At 43.9% G+C, this 19286-nt stretch overlaps 2 protein-coding genes and 1 long non-coding RNA gene across 5 annotated transcripts in view; 2 read left to right on the forward strand and 1 right to left on the reverse strand.

Moving 5' to 3' along the window:
* LOC139060764 (acid sphingomyelinase-like phosphodiesterase 3b) overlaps window positions 1–8910 on the forward strand; it is a 94124-nt gene extending 85214 nt beyond the window's left edge. For all 3 annotated transcript variants that reach the window (XM_070539878.1, XM_070539877.1, XM_070539876.1), the window contains one exon: window positions 2873–8910. In XM_070539878.1, coding sequence (XP_070395979.1) covers window positions 2873–3295 — 423 coding nt within the window. In that variant the 3' untranslated portion in view covers window positions 3296–8910. The remainder of the gene's footprint in view (window positions 1–2872) is intronic.
* Window positions 7982–11498, reverse strand: LOC139060766 (uncharacterized). Its single transcript, XR_011515026.1, has 2 exons — window positions 11370–11498; window positions 7982–11131 (listed from the first exon to the last, which is right to left on the reverse strand). It is a non-coding gene; the product is annotated as an uncharacterized lncRNA (long non-coding RNA).
* Window positions 11499–15933: 4435 nt separating this feature from the next.
* The window catches only part of LOC139060767 (uncharacterized), a 338288-nt gene continuing 334935 nt past the window's right edge, over window positions 15934–19286 (forward strand). The window contains exon 1 of the mRNA XM_070539882.1: window positions 15934–16060. Coding sequence (XP_070395983.1) covers window positions 16033–16060 — 28 coding nt within the window. The 5' untranslated portion in view covers window positions 15934–16032. The remainder of the gene's footprint in view (window positions 16061–19286) is intronic.

A 19286-nucleotide genomic window follows, 5' to 3' on the forward strand; every position in this document is an offset into this window, starting at 1 on the left:
GCCGCTGACGGTGCACGCGTTTGGATCCACAGGCCATGTGATTGTGTTATTCGGAGTGCTTCGTTAGGCATGCCTTGCATGTGCTTTTGTGGTGTACAGTGATAAATGGCTCCGTCAGTCTCCGGGTGAAATTGTCTGACTTTGGAGCAGAAAGTTCTGCTGATAAAAGAAGTGGAAAGGGGGGCCAGCAGAAAGCTGACCTCGCAAGGGAATTCGGCATACCGCCATCCACTTTATCAACTGTACTGAAAAGCAAGGAAGCGGTGCTGGATGGCATTGAAAAGAGCTTCTCGGTGAAGGGAAAGAGGAATCGTGATTCGAAATACCCCGAAGTGGAAGATGCACTTCTACAGTGGCTGAAGGAGTGCAAATCTCTCGTACATGGATCTGTACTTACTGCAAAAGCCGAAGCTCTCGCCCTCCAAATCAAATGGGCCATAAAGGTTTCAAGTGCAGCTATGGCTGGCTTAAGCAGTTCAAGAAACGACACGGTGTGACCTTTTTATGGAAAGAACTTGCACCTTCGAAGGTCGCCAACTGCTTTGTGCATGCCAGCCTTTCCCGCGTCATCGTCAGCGACGCTGATGATGACCAGCCTGATGATGACCGGACTTGCAGCGATCTGTACAAGGCTGTTCATAATATTGCTGGCCAAGAGGTAGAAGGCAACTTTGAGACATTCGCATTCGCTGACGCTGCTGCTCCCGTGTCACCCCAGTGACGGATGCGGAGATAATTGACACTGTCGGTGAACCCACGAGGATGAAGAGCCACGTAAAATGCCATCTATAGTGCCACACGTGGGTGTGCCTACGCCTACTGTGAAATAAGGTTGAATGCATGGGCTGCGACCATGAGCTTGTGCAATGCTTGGTCGAATTGGAGCGCAGGGGTTGCTCGCGCCTGATAAGAACTTGAAACAGCCAAAGCTCACTGCCTTTTTTTGCACCTGAATAATGTTTTACTTCACTGAATACATTGTGTTTTCACTTCCTCGCAGTTGTGGCACTATTAAAGCTCGACTGCTTTGGGTTTTCTCGAGTGGTCGCTTATATCGAATTTCCGCTTATAACAAATTTTTTCACTGTCCCGCTGACTTATAATGTTATAACGAGGAATTACTGTACCTGCATAAAGAGGATTCTGTATGTCCCTGCCGAATTCCCATGTTTCATATGTATTGTGAACACCTTTACAGCGAAGACGATTACAATAAATTTGCGCGTACATGGAAAGAATTTAGGCGTCATTGACTGCCGATTTATAGTCTTACAATGAATGCCTGTAGGGATTGGTGTCATCATGTACTCTGTATTCCATCCCTGACGCAAAAAGAAAAGCCCCGTGGACCGAATGGAAGAACACTTTGATGAGGGGCACCAGTGTGTGTAAGGATGTAATAGAAACAATGAAATGGCAATACTGAGCCAGCACAAAAAAAAAAAGCAAGACAGTAGTAGCAACAGCTGTGCTAAATAAACTGAGCTGTAGGAGCTCGCCATGGAAACCCAATATCGGTGAACTCCGTGAACTACAAGTGGAAGCAAATTGATGGAACCTCTGCAGCAGAGGAGTGTTTGGAACAATTCGATTGTGATATAATAAAATGATGTGAACTTCATTGAGCACCTGCTAGCATTTCCTTCTGGGTCAGCTGCAGTCACACATACTGTCAACAGAAGTTTGCAATAGATTATTAGCTACTTGTTTCACTAATAATCTCTTGAATAGTAAATAAGGATTTCCTTTTACTGGATGTGCTGTGTCAGTGTTCTTACAAGCAGTGTGATGCGCAGTCTTTATAAAGAAGTGATTTGTATAATGGATAATTTTGGAGGTCTCAAGCACTTCGTTATAAAGATGTTTGGCCGTATATATATGTATTGTCTCTTCCCTCATGCTTTTGGGTAATGGCCTAATAAAGTACTGGATTAATACATGTCAAGGCCCTAGGCAATAGAACTGACAGCCTAGCTAGTAGGTAATGATTCATTACAGAGCGATAGCCCCTGTACTGTTTTCATTGTTGTCCTCACCTTGTCTTGTGCTGCTCATTGCCATTATTCCTCCAAGTTGCGAGTGCTTTTCTGGCATGCACACTATACTATATCGCCTGAAGTGAAAAGAAGAAAAGTTGGAGGACTCTTGAGCTTTGCCTTTAAAAGTGGAACGCGATAGCATTCAAAGATCCCTGACTGCTTCTCGCGCTACCCTGCAACTGCAGCTTATGCAACCATAATGTTTTCCTGGAAACGCTATGCACGAATGCTATGCACGAAGGCAACCTTTCTGGTTCTTATGTTTTTGCCCCCGCCCCCACTGCGGGCGCCGCGGATGCGTGGAGGCGAGCGCCGTCTGGATGGTGTTGCAAGGAACCGGAGGTGGCATACTGCTCCTACAAAGACAGACCTCAAACGGCAGCTAGGAAATGAAATTGTGTTTGAGTTTCCACAAAACAGAATTATGTTTTCTTGGATATTCAAATTACAATCTGATGCTGTCATGTCTGTAGGATGTCTGCAAATCATACTTTATGAATTTTGTGGCGTATTTTACTTTAAGAAATTCAATTTCTTTAGTAACACCTGTGCGCCACGTGGAGGGCTTGCGTAGATCAGGATGTGTGGTTCAGGGTGATTTTGTCTCATATGAACATTGCTGCCGACACTGATACCAAATTTTCTGTGACATGGGGCCTGTTAAAGAGCACTCATTCTGTTTGTTTCTTTGCCATTGTCTCATTTTGTGCTATCATGCTCATTATGGTCCTAGGATTAGATTGCGTTCCAGTGAGAGTACAACCTATTGAGGCACCACTTAGGAGAACATCAAGTAAACCACATTCACATTCTCTTTTCTATCATTGATGCAGCAACAGCCCGAGTGGGAGTTCCTCTACTCGGCAAGCAAGGACTTTGGGCAGCGGGACCTGAGCACCAACTCTATGGTGGAGCTGGCGCACCAACTCACTGTCTCGCCGGAGCTGTTGTCTCGGTACATCAACCTTAGCTCGGCACTCAAGGACACGGGCCCATGCGATGCTACCTGCCGCAAGACGATGCTTTGCGCCATCCTTGGATCTCGCCGTGATTCACACGCTGCCTGCATTGCCCAGGAAGGCAAAGTGCATGCCCTCACTGTGCAGATGGATGGCCATGGTGAGGCCACCACAACGGTCCGGGATGTACTTGTCGGCTTGTCGGTGTCTCTTGTGATCATGGTGGGCATCGTGCTGGTGGTGCGGGCCAAGAGGGCGCGCATGATGCAAGGACCACGCTACGGACGCTTCAGGTGATTTGTGAGCAACACTAGAGTGTTCAGCTTTGTGTTTTGTTGCTACCAAACCTGTTGGAAGCCGTCAAAGTTACACTTGTGACTGCTGCTGGCACAATGGCACCTGATCAAGTTTGCTTGTGGGCTGAAGATGCAATTTGACCATTTGAAACATTCACGACAGACCCAGTGCCATTCTTGTGCTGGGCCTTGCTGTGTGCTGCACCTTTATTGGTTAACGTCTCATCCTTGGCCCATTTGTAGTAAACTCCTTTTTCTGATGAAATAATATAGTGCATTACAATGTTATAGTGCATTATAGCGTTACAAATACTACATGTATGTACTGACTAGAAGGAAGTGAACCTTCTAATACTGTGATCAAGCAAAGAGTGATATGAGTTTGATTAATCTTGGCCAACTTTCTTGCCACTTTTGTAGTGTGAAGGAGTGCAGATATTCAGTTGTTTGGAGACAATTTTTATTGTAATGCAGTTTTGTCTTCATGACTTGCTTTTAAAAGAGATTAGTGGCATGTAGTAGCAGTGCAGCCCTGCTACATGGAAATGTATTTTTTTATTAGATTGACGAGCTTACTTTTTCACTGCAAAAGACTCTTTTCCTCATTATAATGTAATAACCAGAAAATGAAGTGTAAAGGTATAAAGATTTCGGAGCCAAGGAAGGAACAAGCACCACATTTATGTGCCTCATGCCATGGTCTTTCTTTCTTTCTTTTTTTGCTCCATTCTGTAATTGCTGTATATTCTAATTTGAAGGCTACTCTGTTTTTCTTCAATACATTTGGAAATTTCTAGGATGTAGCCTGTACATGTATCATATTTGCGTGTACAAATAGACTTGTGTACAGCTGCATGCAACAACTTACTTAGCCCTCATTTAGCTTTACTCCAGCATTGCCCACTGTCTTGGAACACCTGATAGGCACATTACTTGACACATGCTTAAACAAAAAAAGAAGTTGTCCTCCTTGAAGTTTACATGTGAACTACAGGCCCACGTTGGCACGACAGTGACAAGAAACAGCCTAGTCAGCGGTATAATCATAGGATGGAAAATTCATGGGCTTTTCATGCAAAATTCAAGCAGAATGCTCAAGGCAATAGCAAGCCATGTAGGTCTTAAAGGGGCCCTGAACCACCTTATGAGAATAGTGAAGCAAACAGTCCGCGGGTAGCATACCCTGCTGTGAACATCTCAGCCAAATTTTGCAGTCGTGCACGGTGCATGGATCTTGCAAGCGGAGCACAAAGTCACTTTTCTCTAAAACGCTCTCTTTTCAACTGAAACCTGCTCCTCACTCTTTTCTGCACGCTTTATTTTGTAATATAGCAGATTCCCATGCATGGGCTACTATTGGCCGATAGCTGACATTAATCAAGAAGGGTGTTTGGATCAGTGCGCTTCTTCCTACTGTTACTGTGTATATTTATTGACGCAGTTTAATAAACAAGCTGAAGTAAGTGAAAATATGCTTTCAAATTTTGACATTAATTACTTACTTCCGTTGGAAGCCGATTATTGTCTGTGCACGCATGGCCGCTCACATAGGAATTAAACTTTGGCCACCCTGCTTATCGGTGTCATAGCTGTCGGGTCTCACTAATTTCTTCTAGTTTTGAACTTTCAACTAGCCTCGAACCACATAAAACTTAAAGTCACACCAGATGCACGCTTGCCAGTGCGCGCTCACTCCTGGCCGCTCCTGGCCACCTTGACAGACTTCACTTCGTAATGAGCTTCAATATGCGCAAGTTGGATGTTACTACTATCTGTCGGTCAAGCTGATGCAGGACAAAGCTGGTCTGCATCACGTAGCACAGTCAGACAGGAGCGTGTGAGCGTGCACTTTAGCCCTGTCGTGCACGAAGCAAACGCTGCAGTTGCATGTAGCTGTGGTCTGCTACGTAGCGTAGGTACTGCGGCTGCCACGGGGTGCTGCAATGAGTACACTGGCTGAGTGCACTGCGGCTCACCGAGGTCAGCCATGTTTGCCGCGTCATAGGTGCCAAAATCGGAAATAGTGGCATCTACGTCAGCATCCAGAATCAAATTTGAACTGCACACCACGGTGACGTTCAGTAGACGGAGCGTTGTGGGCACACCTCGTTTCGCCATAGCCTCTGCAGTGCAGATCATTCAAGAAGGAACGGAAGCGCTGCGAATGGTATGTTTGATGGCCCATAACTCCACTTCTGCTGAACGCATTGAAGAACTTCTTTGAGGCAAAGTATTTCTGAAATGGTCTAAATTAACTTCAAGTGCATTTCTTGACTTTGATATAAAAGCGGTTCAGGACCCCTTTAGACATTGTAGGCCATACACTTGAATTGTAGGTAATTAAAGCTGCAGGTGGCCTGACTGAAGAGTGTTAGCACCTGCACTGGCAACAAAGCATCATGAATTCAGGGCTCACTAAACAGAGAAAGTCGTACACTTTCTGGCACTCTGTACTGTAAAAGAGGCAGCATGGCTTCTTGCATGCTAGCATGTTGTTCGAATGCAAGGCGCATGGGGAGAGTGCAGTGAGACGAAACATAGGGAGATTGGATGCATTACCTGGGAACATCAGTGCTTTTGAATCAATGAACTTCACTCTCTAGAGATTCAGTGTAAGAAAGACGGACATGACATGAGACACACAGGGTTTTTGTCCTGTTAGTCTCGTCTTGTGTGTCCATGTTTCTTGTGCCGAAGCTTTCAAGATGAACATGTTCAAACTAGGCCAGCGAAAAGTCTTACACAATGACATCTCTAACAGGCCATCCTCTGTAAAGGTAGCAAAGAAACGGAATTTACATTTCTAACATGTTTAGATTGCTTGTAGCACAGCCCTGCATAGCATTGCAAGCTACTGCACAATCACACCAGCACAGCCACAGCTGCAGCTGATGGGGTACACTTTTTGAAGGAGACTTGTGGACCTGGTATGTAAATTATTTTGAAATTACTTCTTAAAACGAACCTTTCTTTTCATACCTTCCTGAATGTTTCTGGCCATGGCTGCTGCTGCTGTATTGCTGAATAGACGCATGCCTCATATTGCATAGAGCATGCACGTGAGACCGTGTTTCACAAGACAGCATGGGCGCATGCTGGTTTCCATCAGGCCATACACGTAGGAGTGAAATTGAAAAAATAATAGTCAACATTGCCTTTGTCTTTTGCCTTGTGCTTCTCTTGGCAAACATCTGTCTCCATTATTCCTTCCTCAACAAACGTCACCTTCGTCCCTGTGACATTACTGCATCGACGCCTCGCAGTCTCAGTGGCTATGGTGTTGGGCTGCTGAGCACGAGGTCGCGGGATCGAATCCTGGCCACGGCGGCCGCATTTCGGTGGGGGTGAAATGCGAAAACACCCGTGTACTTAGATTTAGGTGCACGTTAAAGAACCTCAGGTGGTCGAAATTTTCGGAGTCCTCCACTACAGCGTACCTCATAATCAGGAAGTGGTTTTGGCACGTAAAATCCCATAATATAATTTTTAATTTTACGCCTCGCAGTGTGCATTTGTAAGAACTGCTGTTTATGTCTCTATTCAGATTGTGAACAGTGTAGTGCATAAACGTGAACTTTGTAGCATATTATAGTTGTGGCCAATATGGTGCATAAATACAACCATTGCACGAGATATTGCATAGATGACAATAAAGACTATTGCATGCATCACATTTAGTTTCATAGCATTTCAGCTACTGCTTCATGAAAGCTTCTGTAGAAGCACATGAAATTCCAACACGTGCGCTGGAACTGCACGATTGTTTATTAAGCAAATCTAGCCCATACCAATATTCCCTTTGCCCTCATAACTTCAGCCCAGAGAACACAAATGTGAGAGAGATTATAAAAACTGTGCAGCACATAGATCTGGCGTGCCGACATGCTGCATCAATGTCATCAGTCCTTATATATAGTGTTAGGTTGTGTGCTACCTCATGCCACCTGATCTTGGAGGCCATGCATTCACTACTTTCGCAAGTCTGCATTCTCCCATCTGTGCTCATGACTGCTACATCCACAATCGATGGCTCACCACAGTAATAAGAACCAATGTACTGTACTTATTAGGATGCAGCTGCAGTAAGAAACTACACGTATTGTGCAAAAGGTAACAAAAAAAGCTTTGCATTTTGATTTGCAGTGCACGCGATAGGCTTTTGCTTGCTGTCGTCTGCTACAGGTAGCATGTGAATCGCCTCCACAGCATGCTGCTAGGGATGGACCACCTTCTCATTGCACGCTCCCTGTAGCGCATGCATTCAGCTTGTGCAAGCCAATTTTATTGGGTAGGGTGAATGCTGAAAGCCATTTCTTGTACACCCATTGATGGCAAGCAACGCGTTACTTCTTTATTTGCAGATTATGTTGCTGGGGTTGTCTGTGAGCATTACAACAAAGTGATGTAAGGTCTTGAGTGGTGCTATTACGTTTGTTCTGATTGCATGGTTAAATGATCAATAGCAATGACTGTGAGAGTTGAAGGTTATGCACAGTTATGCTGTTAGGATGTTCAGTCATGTGCTCAAAGCTTCAACCCTGTTGTCATCCCAGTGCCTTCTAAACAAGTGTGCTAGTACTGCAATGTGTCTGTCGTCAGTGTGACAAGACTTGCATACATACTTGTAGACTCTGGGAGTAGTTAGCACCTGAACATTGTTGGTTAGCTGTTCAACACTGATTTAAGGTGTCCTGTAGCTGGACTTCCAGCTAGATCTACTGTCCAAGCAGTGAGTGATTTATGCTGCCCCTGTGACTCGGGAATATCTTATGCCATTTGTATAGTGCAATTTTCGCATTTAATGTCATTAGTTGGCTGCACAAGAGCACGAAATTTAGCTAGTTGGTTTGTAAGTAGTACAGTGAAAAGTGAAGACAGGACAAAAAAAAAAAAAGAGAGAGAGAGACAGAATTTCGTGCATATGTGAACAGAACGCATAAACACTGTGCCTGTGTCCCGTCTTGTTTTGTCATGTGTGCTGTTCACCATGCTCACCATGTTTGGCTCCTACATGAGGTAATTTGTGCCATTTGATGAAAACAATGAAAACAGTGTTAGCCTCCATATGAATTTGAGAAACTAATTTCCTCTAATAGTGATCCGGAATACTTCAGAGTTGTATTTTCAAACTACAAATGCAGAAGATGAAATTGTTTTCTATATTGGAGTTTGTGTTTAAAGAGTTGTTCTAACTTGTTTACATTGACATTAGTTGTGTTACTGATTTGGAATGCATGAGAATTGAGGCGTTTTGTAGGCTGTAAATGAAAAAAAAAAAACTTATTTGTTTTCTCTGTGAGAGTTTGTAACAAAATAGTTGTTCTGATTTCTGTACATTCATACACAAGTGAGTTGCTGTGACGGCCCTCTAAAGTGAAGACTTGTCCTGCCAGTTGTCGAAGCTAGTCGTGGGTGGTTTCTGCATATGCTGCAAAGTGGTTTTAATTTATCCTTTCTAAACTTAGCGCAAAATATTTTGTTATTTTAGTTTTTAGATGAGTTATCAAGACTATGAGCATTCAGAAAAAATATGGTAACTGCTTTTATGGTTGTAAATTTATGATGATGGTTTGTGGAAACAATAAAGTGAACTAGTGTTTATATATTATATATAAATATATGTCCTGTGAATGCACTTTGTCATCCTGGTGTTAGATGTTGAATTGTGTTTTCTCATTTTCTTTCAGATTTTGCACAGTTTAGTCTTGCATAAGCAGAAAATTGATAACCTGGAGATTACAGGTCCGACCATGTTGCTTGACAATGGTCTTTATTTTCTTCCATTTGAACAATTTGCTATGAGGCTTGTTACTAGAACATAAACAGCCCTTCAAAGTCTTGTGATGATAACTGTACAGAAAAGCTTACAACTGCTTGACTGGGTTGAGCTATTCTTACAGCTGCAACAGGAGAACAAAGCAGTAAAAAAACACTTCATTAAGAACACGCGCGCGAATAACAAAAACATAATCTTAAACCATTTTATACAGTACTTGATAATATTTCACGAGGAAAAAAATAAAGCACCTCGATGTTTGTAATGACCAGTCACATCTAAACTTCACTGAATAAGAGTTCCTTCGTGGTCCTTTGGAATGGTTGCTTTGACATGCCAGAAATTGGCATATTTAGAAGGTTATGTTGTACTACTCTATTTTCACAATTGAATCGTGCTACTTCATAGAAACGGTACATCCAATTTTTTCACAAAGCACTTCACTCTTCTTTGCAGAAAACATGTGAGCCCTGAAAACGTGATTTTGTGACAGCATCTGCATTGAGGCAAACACAGCTGCCCAAGCTCTTGGTGCACTTGTGGGATGCTTGCACTGAAGTGAGCATTGTCAGCATTGAATCATGCTGTCATATAGCAATGGAAGGAAGTGCGAGTGAATGCACGGAAGATTGCTTTATAAATACATTAGCTAAGTGCTTGAAACTGCCATTTTGTGTGATGCAAAAGGCAGACAATAAGGAATGACATGGTACTCACACTCAGTTTGATTTTAATGCAGGAGCTAAGTCATAATTTGTCAAACTTGGTCCAGATTGATTTGCAATAATGTACCTATAAGAAAACGAGCTAGAAGTTGCATCCCCAAGTTGTCCATACACACTCAGCACTTTTTAGATATTGAAGTGGGGGGGTAACAGAAGACTTGTGCAATTTTTTTTTGCTTCAAACTTGTTTACTGCAGCAGCAGCATTCTCCCACAGTGAAGACCGCTGCCTTGTTTCTGATTACCTGCTTGTTTGTCATATACCATATCTACTCGAGTAAGGCCTGCACTTTTTTTATGCATGTTCTTTTTGGTTGCAGACCTTATACGCAGCAAGCTTATAGCTCCAGCAGAACATTTTGTTGGGCTAGTTGGTGCATGTTACTGAAGTACTAAAACACCAAACAGACGACACAAGAAGAGTCATGGACGAGCGCTTACTAACAACTGATGCTTTTTTGTCAGAAATACACGATATATACGCAAATCTGGCAGCGCAGCTCACACGTCGAAAATCGCATGGTAACCAGGCAAAAGGCAATAAAACGATTGTAAAAGATGACGTTCGCGACAATGACACATGGTGTATAGGGCCAAAGTACCATAAATGATAATGGTTACGTGATACACAAAACACTGCCCATTAAGAACTAAAAGATTAGGATTTTTCACCAAGTGCAGGCGGTTTCATACTAAGTGCTTCTAAAAAAGACATTTCACTTTTATGCAGAATTTTCTATGGCCCGCTGACGCATTCCAGGCTCTTCATTTTAATGTGGAAGGCTTCCTTCAGCTCACGGGCAACGCTGTCACGACTTCTGTCCAGAACAATGGTATCTCTTAGGCGAGGCTTGCACCCGCACTCTTTGCAGTGGATGGCCGTATTGGAACCAGTTCCTTTTTCCTGTGAGCGTTCATGTTCTTTTAGCCCGTCATTTAAACATCTCCTTGTTTGTCCAATGTAAACCTTTTTGCATGAGAGCGGAATTTGATAAACCACCCCTTCCTTGCAACTGACAAGTGCTGGGTTCTGTAGGTCGCTCTTTCTGTTTATTGGTTGTTAACGCGAGCGCACAATGTAGCAAGTTTTGAAGGGGTTGAGGAAACAGCCGGGACTTTGAATTTACTCGCGACCTTTTTCAAATTGTGAGCTACACGGTGAGAATATGGTATGACTATGGGTCTTTCAATGAAGCTTCTAACTGCACTCAGACTGCTATGCAAAACAACGCAACCACTTGTGCCCAACTATACACGTATATGAACACATTCACAGTCGCCGACTGATTTTTCCAACATGAATAGTGCCATGAAAATGTCTCAGTAGCCTGGGCAGTCTGAAAAAAAAAGATGAGACTTAGCAGATTACATGTAATTAATTAGTTATAATTAGTAATATTTTACTAATTTTTAAAATTCAGCGATTACTTTGTTTACTCAGTAACATTCACTGTAATTAAATTATTTTTTCAGCAGTCAATTGCATGTAACCAGTTATATTTTTGAGCTTTGAACACTTAAACTTAGTGGGAACTATGCAGTGTTCAAAAGGATGAGAACAGGTACGTGGCTTACCTGCTTCCTGCTATCGGTGTCCTGCAGTTATGCCTTGGATCACGGGAGCATCTCAGGCTTTTAGATTTGTGCAGCTCTCTTGGAAGTCCGACCCGTAATTTTCTCCTACAGTAAATTCCTCTCTCCCTCTGTATCAAAAAAGTGCTTCAATGAGAGAGAGTGAGAGAGGGGGACCTCCCTCCTCTCTCACTCTCTCTCACTAATTTCTGGAAGCACTTATAAGAAGCCTCCATAGAAGGACAAAGCTGCTGCTCCAGTCTTTTTGGCTTGGTGCATCCTACGACTACTTCGACACAAGTTTTTGGCCGTGTAACGCTTATTTTTCTATCTGTTTGATATATATGTGATTCATATACACCTATCTTTGCAATTGTAACATGTGAGCAGTCTTTCTTGGGTTGACTAATACGCAGCTTTATATTAAATTACATTACAGATTTGGCCACCTTTTCAAGGAATTTCATTGTTTGCTGGTGTCCTTTACAGTTAGGTATTTTAGTCTGAATGCCTAACGACTGAAGAGTGCCGGGATGTCACCAGATTTGGTCGACAAATTGAAGTAGTGCTTAAATGGCTATCGGGAGCGCCTTCCCCTAGCCTCGACAACAATGAAGCACTATACTTCATAGAGGAACTAGAACGTGAGAATCGCAGCATTGAGTAACCACAACCTTGTCAAGGTGGTGGTAGCCGTGGGCTGTAGAAAATAGCAAGCCTGACTATTTAGGCCGGCAGTCGCTCCACCTAATTGTCTCTTGCAACATTGCAGTGGTGTGTCACATGTCCATCAAACCAGTCTCTCTTTGGAATGCAACAAGACTCGAATATTTTTGCGGGCTATAACTAACCCTTCTGGGAATCCAATCTGTTGCAGGCACGTATGCAGGTCCTCTTTTTATTTTGCTGTTTATTGAGCCGAATGACCTTTCACCTTGTTATTTTGGGCAAGGCCACTGAAAGTGTTTAAGAGGAAGCTTTAGCTCGGCCCCAACTCCGACATGGCCTATTGAAGTACATGTAAAACGCAAAAACGCTTTTCTGAGATAACTCCTGGACCGAATTTAATGAAGTTTGTTGCATTTGAGAGAGAAAGTTAAATTATAGTGACTGTTGGAAGCGAAATTTAGAGCCTGAATATTGTTGCAAGAATTTTAAAGTTTTCACAAGTTAAAAAAAATATAGACGTACGAAGTTTATAAATTACTAGCTCTGCATCAAGAACAGATATCGCGGTTCTGTAAATGGCATCCATTAGACCATTCAAAGCGGACAAATTCGATATGTCAATTTATATCTTACGTGAATTTGTTATGTTGTGTACAAGGTTTCTGCAAAAGCAGTATTTCCATACTTCTAATTTTTTTCAGATTCATGTGTAACGTACTAATTTGGTACGCTTTAGATGTACTATCAGATGCGATTCACACAATAGTGATATTTTTGCTTGCTGAGTTAGCGAGTTGTAAACTTCATAGTTTCGTTTTCTGAAAATTTTTGATTTTTGCCACTGTTCAATAGAAAATTTACGCTCTAATTAAAAAATTCGGAACCAACAGTCACTAGGTTTCAGTTTTTCTTTTAAATGCAACAAACCTGGTCAAATTTGGTGCAGTGGTTGTTGAGAAAAACCAATTCTCCTTTTACATGTATTTAGATAGGAGCACCCTAGCTAAAGCTTCCTCTTAATGTCTCCTTTCTGTTCATGCAGTATAGTTGTGAGAATTGGCACACCCCGTCTTACATAACAAGTGCCATGAAAATGTCTCAGTAGCCTGGGCAGTCTGAAAAAAAAGATGAGTTTGTTTGATGAGATGATGAAGTGACACCTGGTTAGTATATATTTATATAAATTAGCAGATCCTATCGTGGGCAAGGTGTTCGTACGTTAAAACACAGCCCTTCTCTCCAGCACACATCAAGCAAGTTTCCAGTGTAGCTGCAGATGCCTTCGCAAGAAGACGAGGGAAGATTACCAAAGGAAATTTTGAAAGGCAATTCTTATTAGTGAAAATAAACATTTGAATGGCTGCAGAGTGCACATTGAAAGAGCCAGTTCAGCTCATGATATTTAGCGTACTTATGCAATGTCAACAAAAGTAGGTAGAAGGCAACATTAAAGTAATGCATTACTTTTTTTTTGTAATTGCTTAGTTACATTTCTGGTGCTGTAATTTGTAACCATAATCAATTGCATTTCTGAAAGAAACAAATAATTGTAATTGGCTACTTGTATTGTGTAATGTGTACAAGTCTGAAAAAGATGAATTTCGACGGTAAAATTGATTTTGTACTTTCTGTTATGTCAACACAACAGAAAATTCGTTTACACACTATTGCTTTGTGTTGTGTGTCATTAAAATAATGTTCGCTTGAAATTTCTCGATGGCAGAGTCCCGCATGGTGTGTGTTTCGAGTTGACTCATTGCGCAACCCGATGTGCGCTGCGGGTCATCGTGAAGGGCAGATAAGACGCGCGGGGCCTTTAGTCTGCGACACTGTCATGCAGTTGAGGCTGTGGCTACACGATATCAGTTTGGAGCTTTAATTGCTTTTTGCGACCACACAAGGCGATCTTACGCCCTTCCATCTAGTAAACGCACACAAAAACTTGGCAGGGGCTTGCCGGCAGTTGCCGTCTAATCACCCGCATACCCAAACTCTGCTTCATAGAGTGTAGGTTAGGGCGTGTTGGTATTCCATAACTGAGGTTTTTTAGCGCCGGCCGTCAATCTAACCCGTGAAAGCCCGATTGCCGATGTAGCCTACTGGTACAAACATTTTAAGGTCAAACTTTCTGCAAAGACGTGCCACTGCACCCTCCGGATAGCCCTAACTATTGCACCGTGCCACTTTGTTGCAGTCTGCGACAACATTCTGGTTTGATACGTTTGATGCCGAAAAGACGTGTGCAATTAAGTTGCTAAAAAAACTGATTAAGTTACTGTGTATCTGGCAATAAGGTGACTTAGCACTAATTGCTTCATTTTACTACTTGTGTAGAAGACTTACTGAAAAAAATAACTATGTAGTTACGCTCAAGTTGATTGACAAGTCACATATATAGAAAACAATCATTAAGCACATAATTAGCAAAATGGCACACTTGCCTTCAAAAAAGTGTTGTTAATCGAAGTTCGAATAGAATAACTTACCCCTATTTTTCGCAGGCGACCTGTACGCTGTCAGTGAAAGACTGGCCAAAAAGAAAAAAAAAGAAAGCAATGTGTGCGGCTGGTGGGGCGCAGATAATCAAGGGTTAAGTTATTATTGCGTTAGCGATTGCAGGGATACTCCAGGCGAATTTTTGCCGACGCCGTGATGTTCCGTATAAAGTTCGAGGGCGATGAGGCCCTACCGCGCTTCGCGCCGTTGCCGTATGCTGTAGGTGCGAAAGAAAGCACGAGTGGGTGAACGGAGAAGGGGGGGCGGCTTGATTAACACCTCTAGAGGGTGTTGGCTTGATGCGTACCGTCTTTCCGCTCGCCCAGTATCGTACGCGCAAGACGGCGGGAGAGCGTGGGGCGGCAGGGTTAGCGCGCCATATATGGGAAGGGAGGAGGAGGTAGGCAGCGGAGTGCGAGCGCGACCTGGCGACCGTCGCTGCTCGTGGCGCGGCTGAGCACGGCCGCGCTCGCCAGGTAATCTGCGGCTGGCTGCGAAGATTACGCGAGCCTATATTGCTTGTGACTTTGTGTGCGCTGTGTTATCGCGCGTCTAGCGTGGGAGGTCGGTTGATCTCAAGTTTCGATGACGCGCTGAAGCTATACTCGCGGACAACTTGGCAATGGTTCTGGAACGAACCATGCCTAGAACCATAGCAATGAAGCGAAGGCTACAGAACCAAACTGCGCGAGTGCTACCGCTAAAGAAATATAGTCCCACAGTTGCGTTCGTGTTTCCTGCATGAGAAAAAAAAAAAAAAAAACGTTGCTTCATTTTCTACATGAAGCTATTGCAAGGAGGACGCAGCACACTCCAGATATATACTTTTTTTTTTACTTTATACTTTGTCATATCGCGTTTTTCCACGTCTGAGAACGACGCAGCTTTTACGTGCACCTTAAAGGCAAAATGGCGTCTCCGCCTTCAGGTGAGCGCTCGTCACGTTCTTACTCTTCCGTCGACTCGCCACAGATGCTTGCGACGAACTTCACCAACAAATTGTTGTCTAAGCAGACGAAGCAAATGGTGCGCAGCGTTTGTGCTGCAACCCCGCGTGCCCATCCGGAGCTCACCACCGTCGCCGGGCGTAAAATGGTGAGCCAGCTGACCGGCGCGAGTGTGCGTTGGATAAAAGCAGAGGCCCTTCGAGGTCCGCTGCTGTCTCCAATGCCGAGGAGGCCTGACTTCAAGCGGGGAAGAATCACCGAGAAAACTTGAAGGACAGGAATGCAGCTTTAAGACAGCTTCACGCTTGGTGCCTTGAGACGCAAGGTGCATCAATATTTCATGCGCAACGAGCTGCCTACGTCGGCGAAAATCGCTAAGGATGTGTCAACTGACCCCGACATGCAGATGCCTGGTGTGAGTGAAAGGACTGTGCGCCAGACTGCTAAACCACATTGGCTTCGCTTTCCGGAAGTGGAAACAACTCTGCGATCTTGGAAATGCAGGACATATGTCGTGTGACGCACGAAGTACCTGTGGACCATGACCTGTGGACATGAAGAAAGCAAAAAAAGAAAAAGAAGGTATGTTCACCAAGCGCACGTTCATTACACGTCACTTTGTGGAATATGGCGGGCTTGAAGTAGCGTCTTAGAACGCAACGCTAAAAAGCTTATTATTAACATAATTCAGTTTTACACTGACCAGCTAAAGGCAGAGCTGCTGGAGCTTGTGAATGAGTATGAGCACAAGTATATTAGGTACAAAATTGACACCCTTGTTAAAGCAGCTGGTCACGATTTAAGGTTGCCGCCGTATCACTCCAAATTCAACACAATAGAGCTAGTTCGGAGCCAAGTGAAAGTACGTGGCTGCAAATGACGCAACATTTAAGCTTGACGACGTGGAAAAAATGTTTCATGCAGGAATTAGTAAGCGAGGAAAACGAGGCGGAACTGCGCTCATGTGAAAAGAATCGAGAACGAATAATGGGACAGGGCTGGCGAAAGTGACGACAATATTCAAAGCCTGGTAATAGTGCTTGGCTCAGTCACGAGCACAAGCTCCAAAGGTAGTGAAGGTGAATCAAGTGCCAGGGAAGAAAGACCCTGGGTGTTTCGCTTCTCTTTGTGTTATATATTTGGCGAAGGGCGCCTACAAACTATAAGCTTTTTTTTCTAATTTTCAGCACTTTTCGCCCTCTCACTTTTGTCGGTATTTGTTATCTCGTCGAACTTTGTGTTATAGTTAATATTCGTGTCCTCATTTATGTCTCGTAAAAATATTGTCTACTGCTGACTGCAGGCGTCAAAAAAAAAAAAAGAAAAGGAGTGTACATTGAAGCTTCCCAAACATTACTCCACTGATAAACTCTTCATTTTGTCATCAGCTCATTGTACCTTTAGGTCCCTATTGCAAATAGTGTGAGTATGTAAGCTGAATCTCTGATAAAACTGACATAGTCTTACTGAAACAAAGCGAAATATAAAGCTGTGACACGTGCCACATAATCATGAACATCACTATGACATGACTACTCGTATTTCTTGCCCTGAAATTTTCCTCACAAGTTAACTTATTTACCTGAGGTCGACACAACTGAAAAGTCTAACATAGTCGATTCGTTGTTAGAAAGCCTTGCTAAATTATCTTTTGTCTGCCTTCAAACATGCACAGGAGCTGTGGAAGGTTGACAAATTAAAACTTAAAATCGAAACGTGCTCCAAACCGGACTACTTCGCTTAGGACTACACGCGCAGGAACTCTGCCCCCGTAGGCCTTCCCTTCATTGCCAATAAAAGTTATGCGTTCGTCAAAGCAACATTGTCGTTAAGCGAAGCGGGGAAGGAGAAAGGAGGCGAAGCGTCGCGGAGGAGGAGGCCGGCGGAGGCGCGCTGTGTTAACGTCCTCTGGCAGTTGCTACGCGTTCTCTATGCGCAAGAGACCTACCGCGTTCGTCTCGTGATCGAGAGGCCGAGCGAAAAGGACGGAGCAGCGATGCAAGCGGCGGGTAGGCCGAGCGCGAGTAGATGGACCCCGAAGTCGTCGCCAAGCGCCGGGCACGAGCTGAACAAGTCCGGCAAAAGGCGCGGGCTAGGCGTGTCCAGGAGGCTCTCGAGGAACGTGCTAAGCGACTTGCCACAATGCAAACATTCTACGCGCAATTCACAAAAAAAGAATAGTACCCATACGCTGGCGCGTAACACACGTTCACGAAGTGAAACGTCACTGTAATTTTTTTTCTTCTCCACGTCAATGATGTTGTTCGGCGAGAGTGGAGAAGTATTTCAATAGACATTTCACCGCCACTGCCACTAAGACGGCGTGTGTTCTTCGGCCGTCTCGTTTTCTACGTGCTTTCGCTTCGCCACTCTCGGCCATTCTGAACGCGCAGCGCGGCGTCTTTGTGCCTCTGGGAACCAGAGCTTGAATGCGCAACTAAAACTGCCTTGCACCGTCCGCCAGGCAAACGACAGAACATTTTCAACGACAGGATCTTCAAACGATCTCGCCACTTCGTGGCTGTGGCGCTGTGCTGCTGAGCTCCAGGTCGAGCCTTCGATCCCGCACGCGGCTGCCGCGCTTCGATGGGAGCCAAGTGCAAAAAAAAAAAAAAAAATAAATAAATAAAAAGCTCGCCTATTTAGATTTAGGTGCACTTAGATTTAGGTGCATACCCATTATGGGGGATTGACCAAATTGGGGTTGGAATTAGACGGCCATTAGTAATTCTGAGAAAAAAAACTTAAATAATTGGGAAATAAGCAAAAGAATAGAAAAAAAATTCTACGAAGGACCTCCACTGGGAGTTATCTGTATGATGCGTAAGCTTTTCGTAGTAATGATGTTGTGTTTCGGCATCGTATGCTGGTGTGTTTCGTAAATTGCGAGAACGACCGCGAAAGAATCGTGAAACGGATAAGTGCGGTTGCAACACGGAACTGTTGATACCTGCGTGAGATGACGCAGAAGAAGCGAGTATAGAAGCAATGTTCACTCGTGTTGCGTGTTGCTGTAGTTTCCCGCTCTGCGCAGATATCGTTTAATTTTCTGGCGTAATGTGTATTGACACCGATACTCTGCATTTCTGCGTTTCTGTTCTTCTTCAGTAAGCGGCTGCGGTCGTCTTGGTGCTATTACGGTAAATGCTACAGCGCTGCGACGACACGAACTGCTGCGGAATGCGGGGCAACGTGAATTACCGCAGGTGGCGGCGCCAGGTGCGCTGATGACGTTCCGATCATTATAAGTCATTATCGCTTTATAGCCTCTTATCCATCTGCGTTGAACAATTATCAACCGTGACCAACCGCACTGCGGCGGCGGCTGCGCATGGCCTGGCCGCGCGGTGTGCCCTATATATTGAGAGCGATCTGTGATTGGGACACAGTGCAGCGAGTGCTGATAGCCTCGTGTACTCTGTGTGTGGATGTGTTCTCGCCGCTTAGTTCGCGTTGAAGCGAGCGGCAGTATACAGAGGTCAATTAGCTCGCTGCTGCGGGCCCTGTATTGAAAGCGATCGTCTTACGTGGCAGACAGACGAAGGAACGGACGGACGGATATTTTTTCACACGTTGGTTAGGCATAGAAGTGTTTACGCATTTAAATAACAAATAACGTTAAACTGAACTAAAATTCTTTTTGAAACAACTATAAGCTGTTCAATGGCTGCGGAGGAGGCTCCGGGAGAAAGAATTTCAGGAGTTGCAAAATGCACTTGAATTTTTCTAAATGTATCTAAAATGCTTTTCCTTGCATGTGTAAATCGTCTACGCAATAACAAAAAAAAAAAAACGTGGTCAATTGTCT

The sequence above is a fragment of the Dermacentor albipictus genome, chromosome 6 (genome assembly GCF_038994185.2).
Source record: "Dermacentor albipictus isolate Rhodes 1998 colony chromosome 6, USDA_Dalb.pri_finalv2, whole genome shotgun sequence".
In the NCBI taxonomy this organism is placed as follows: Eukaryota; Metazoa; Arthropoda; class Arachnida; order Ixodida; family Ixodidae; genus Dermacentor; species Dermacentor albipictus.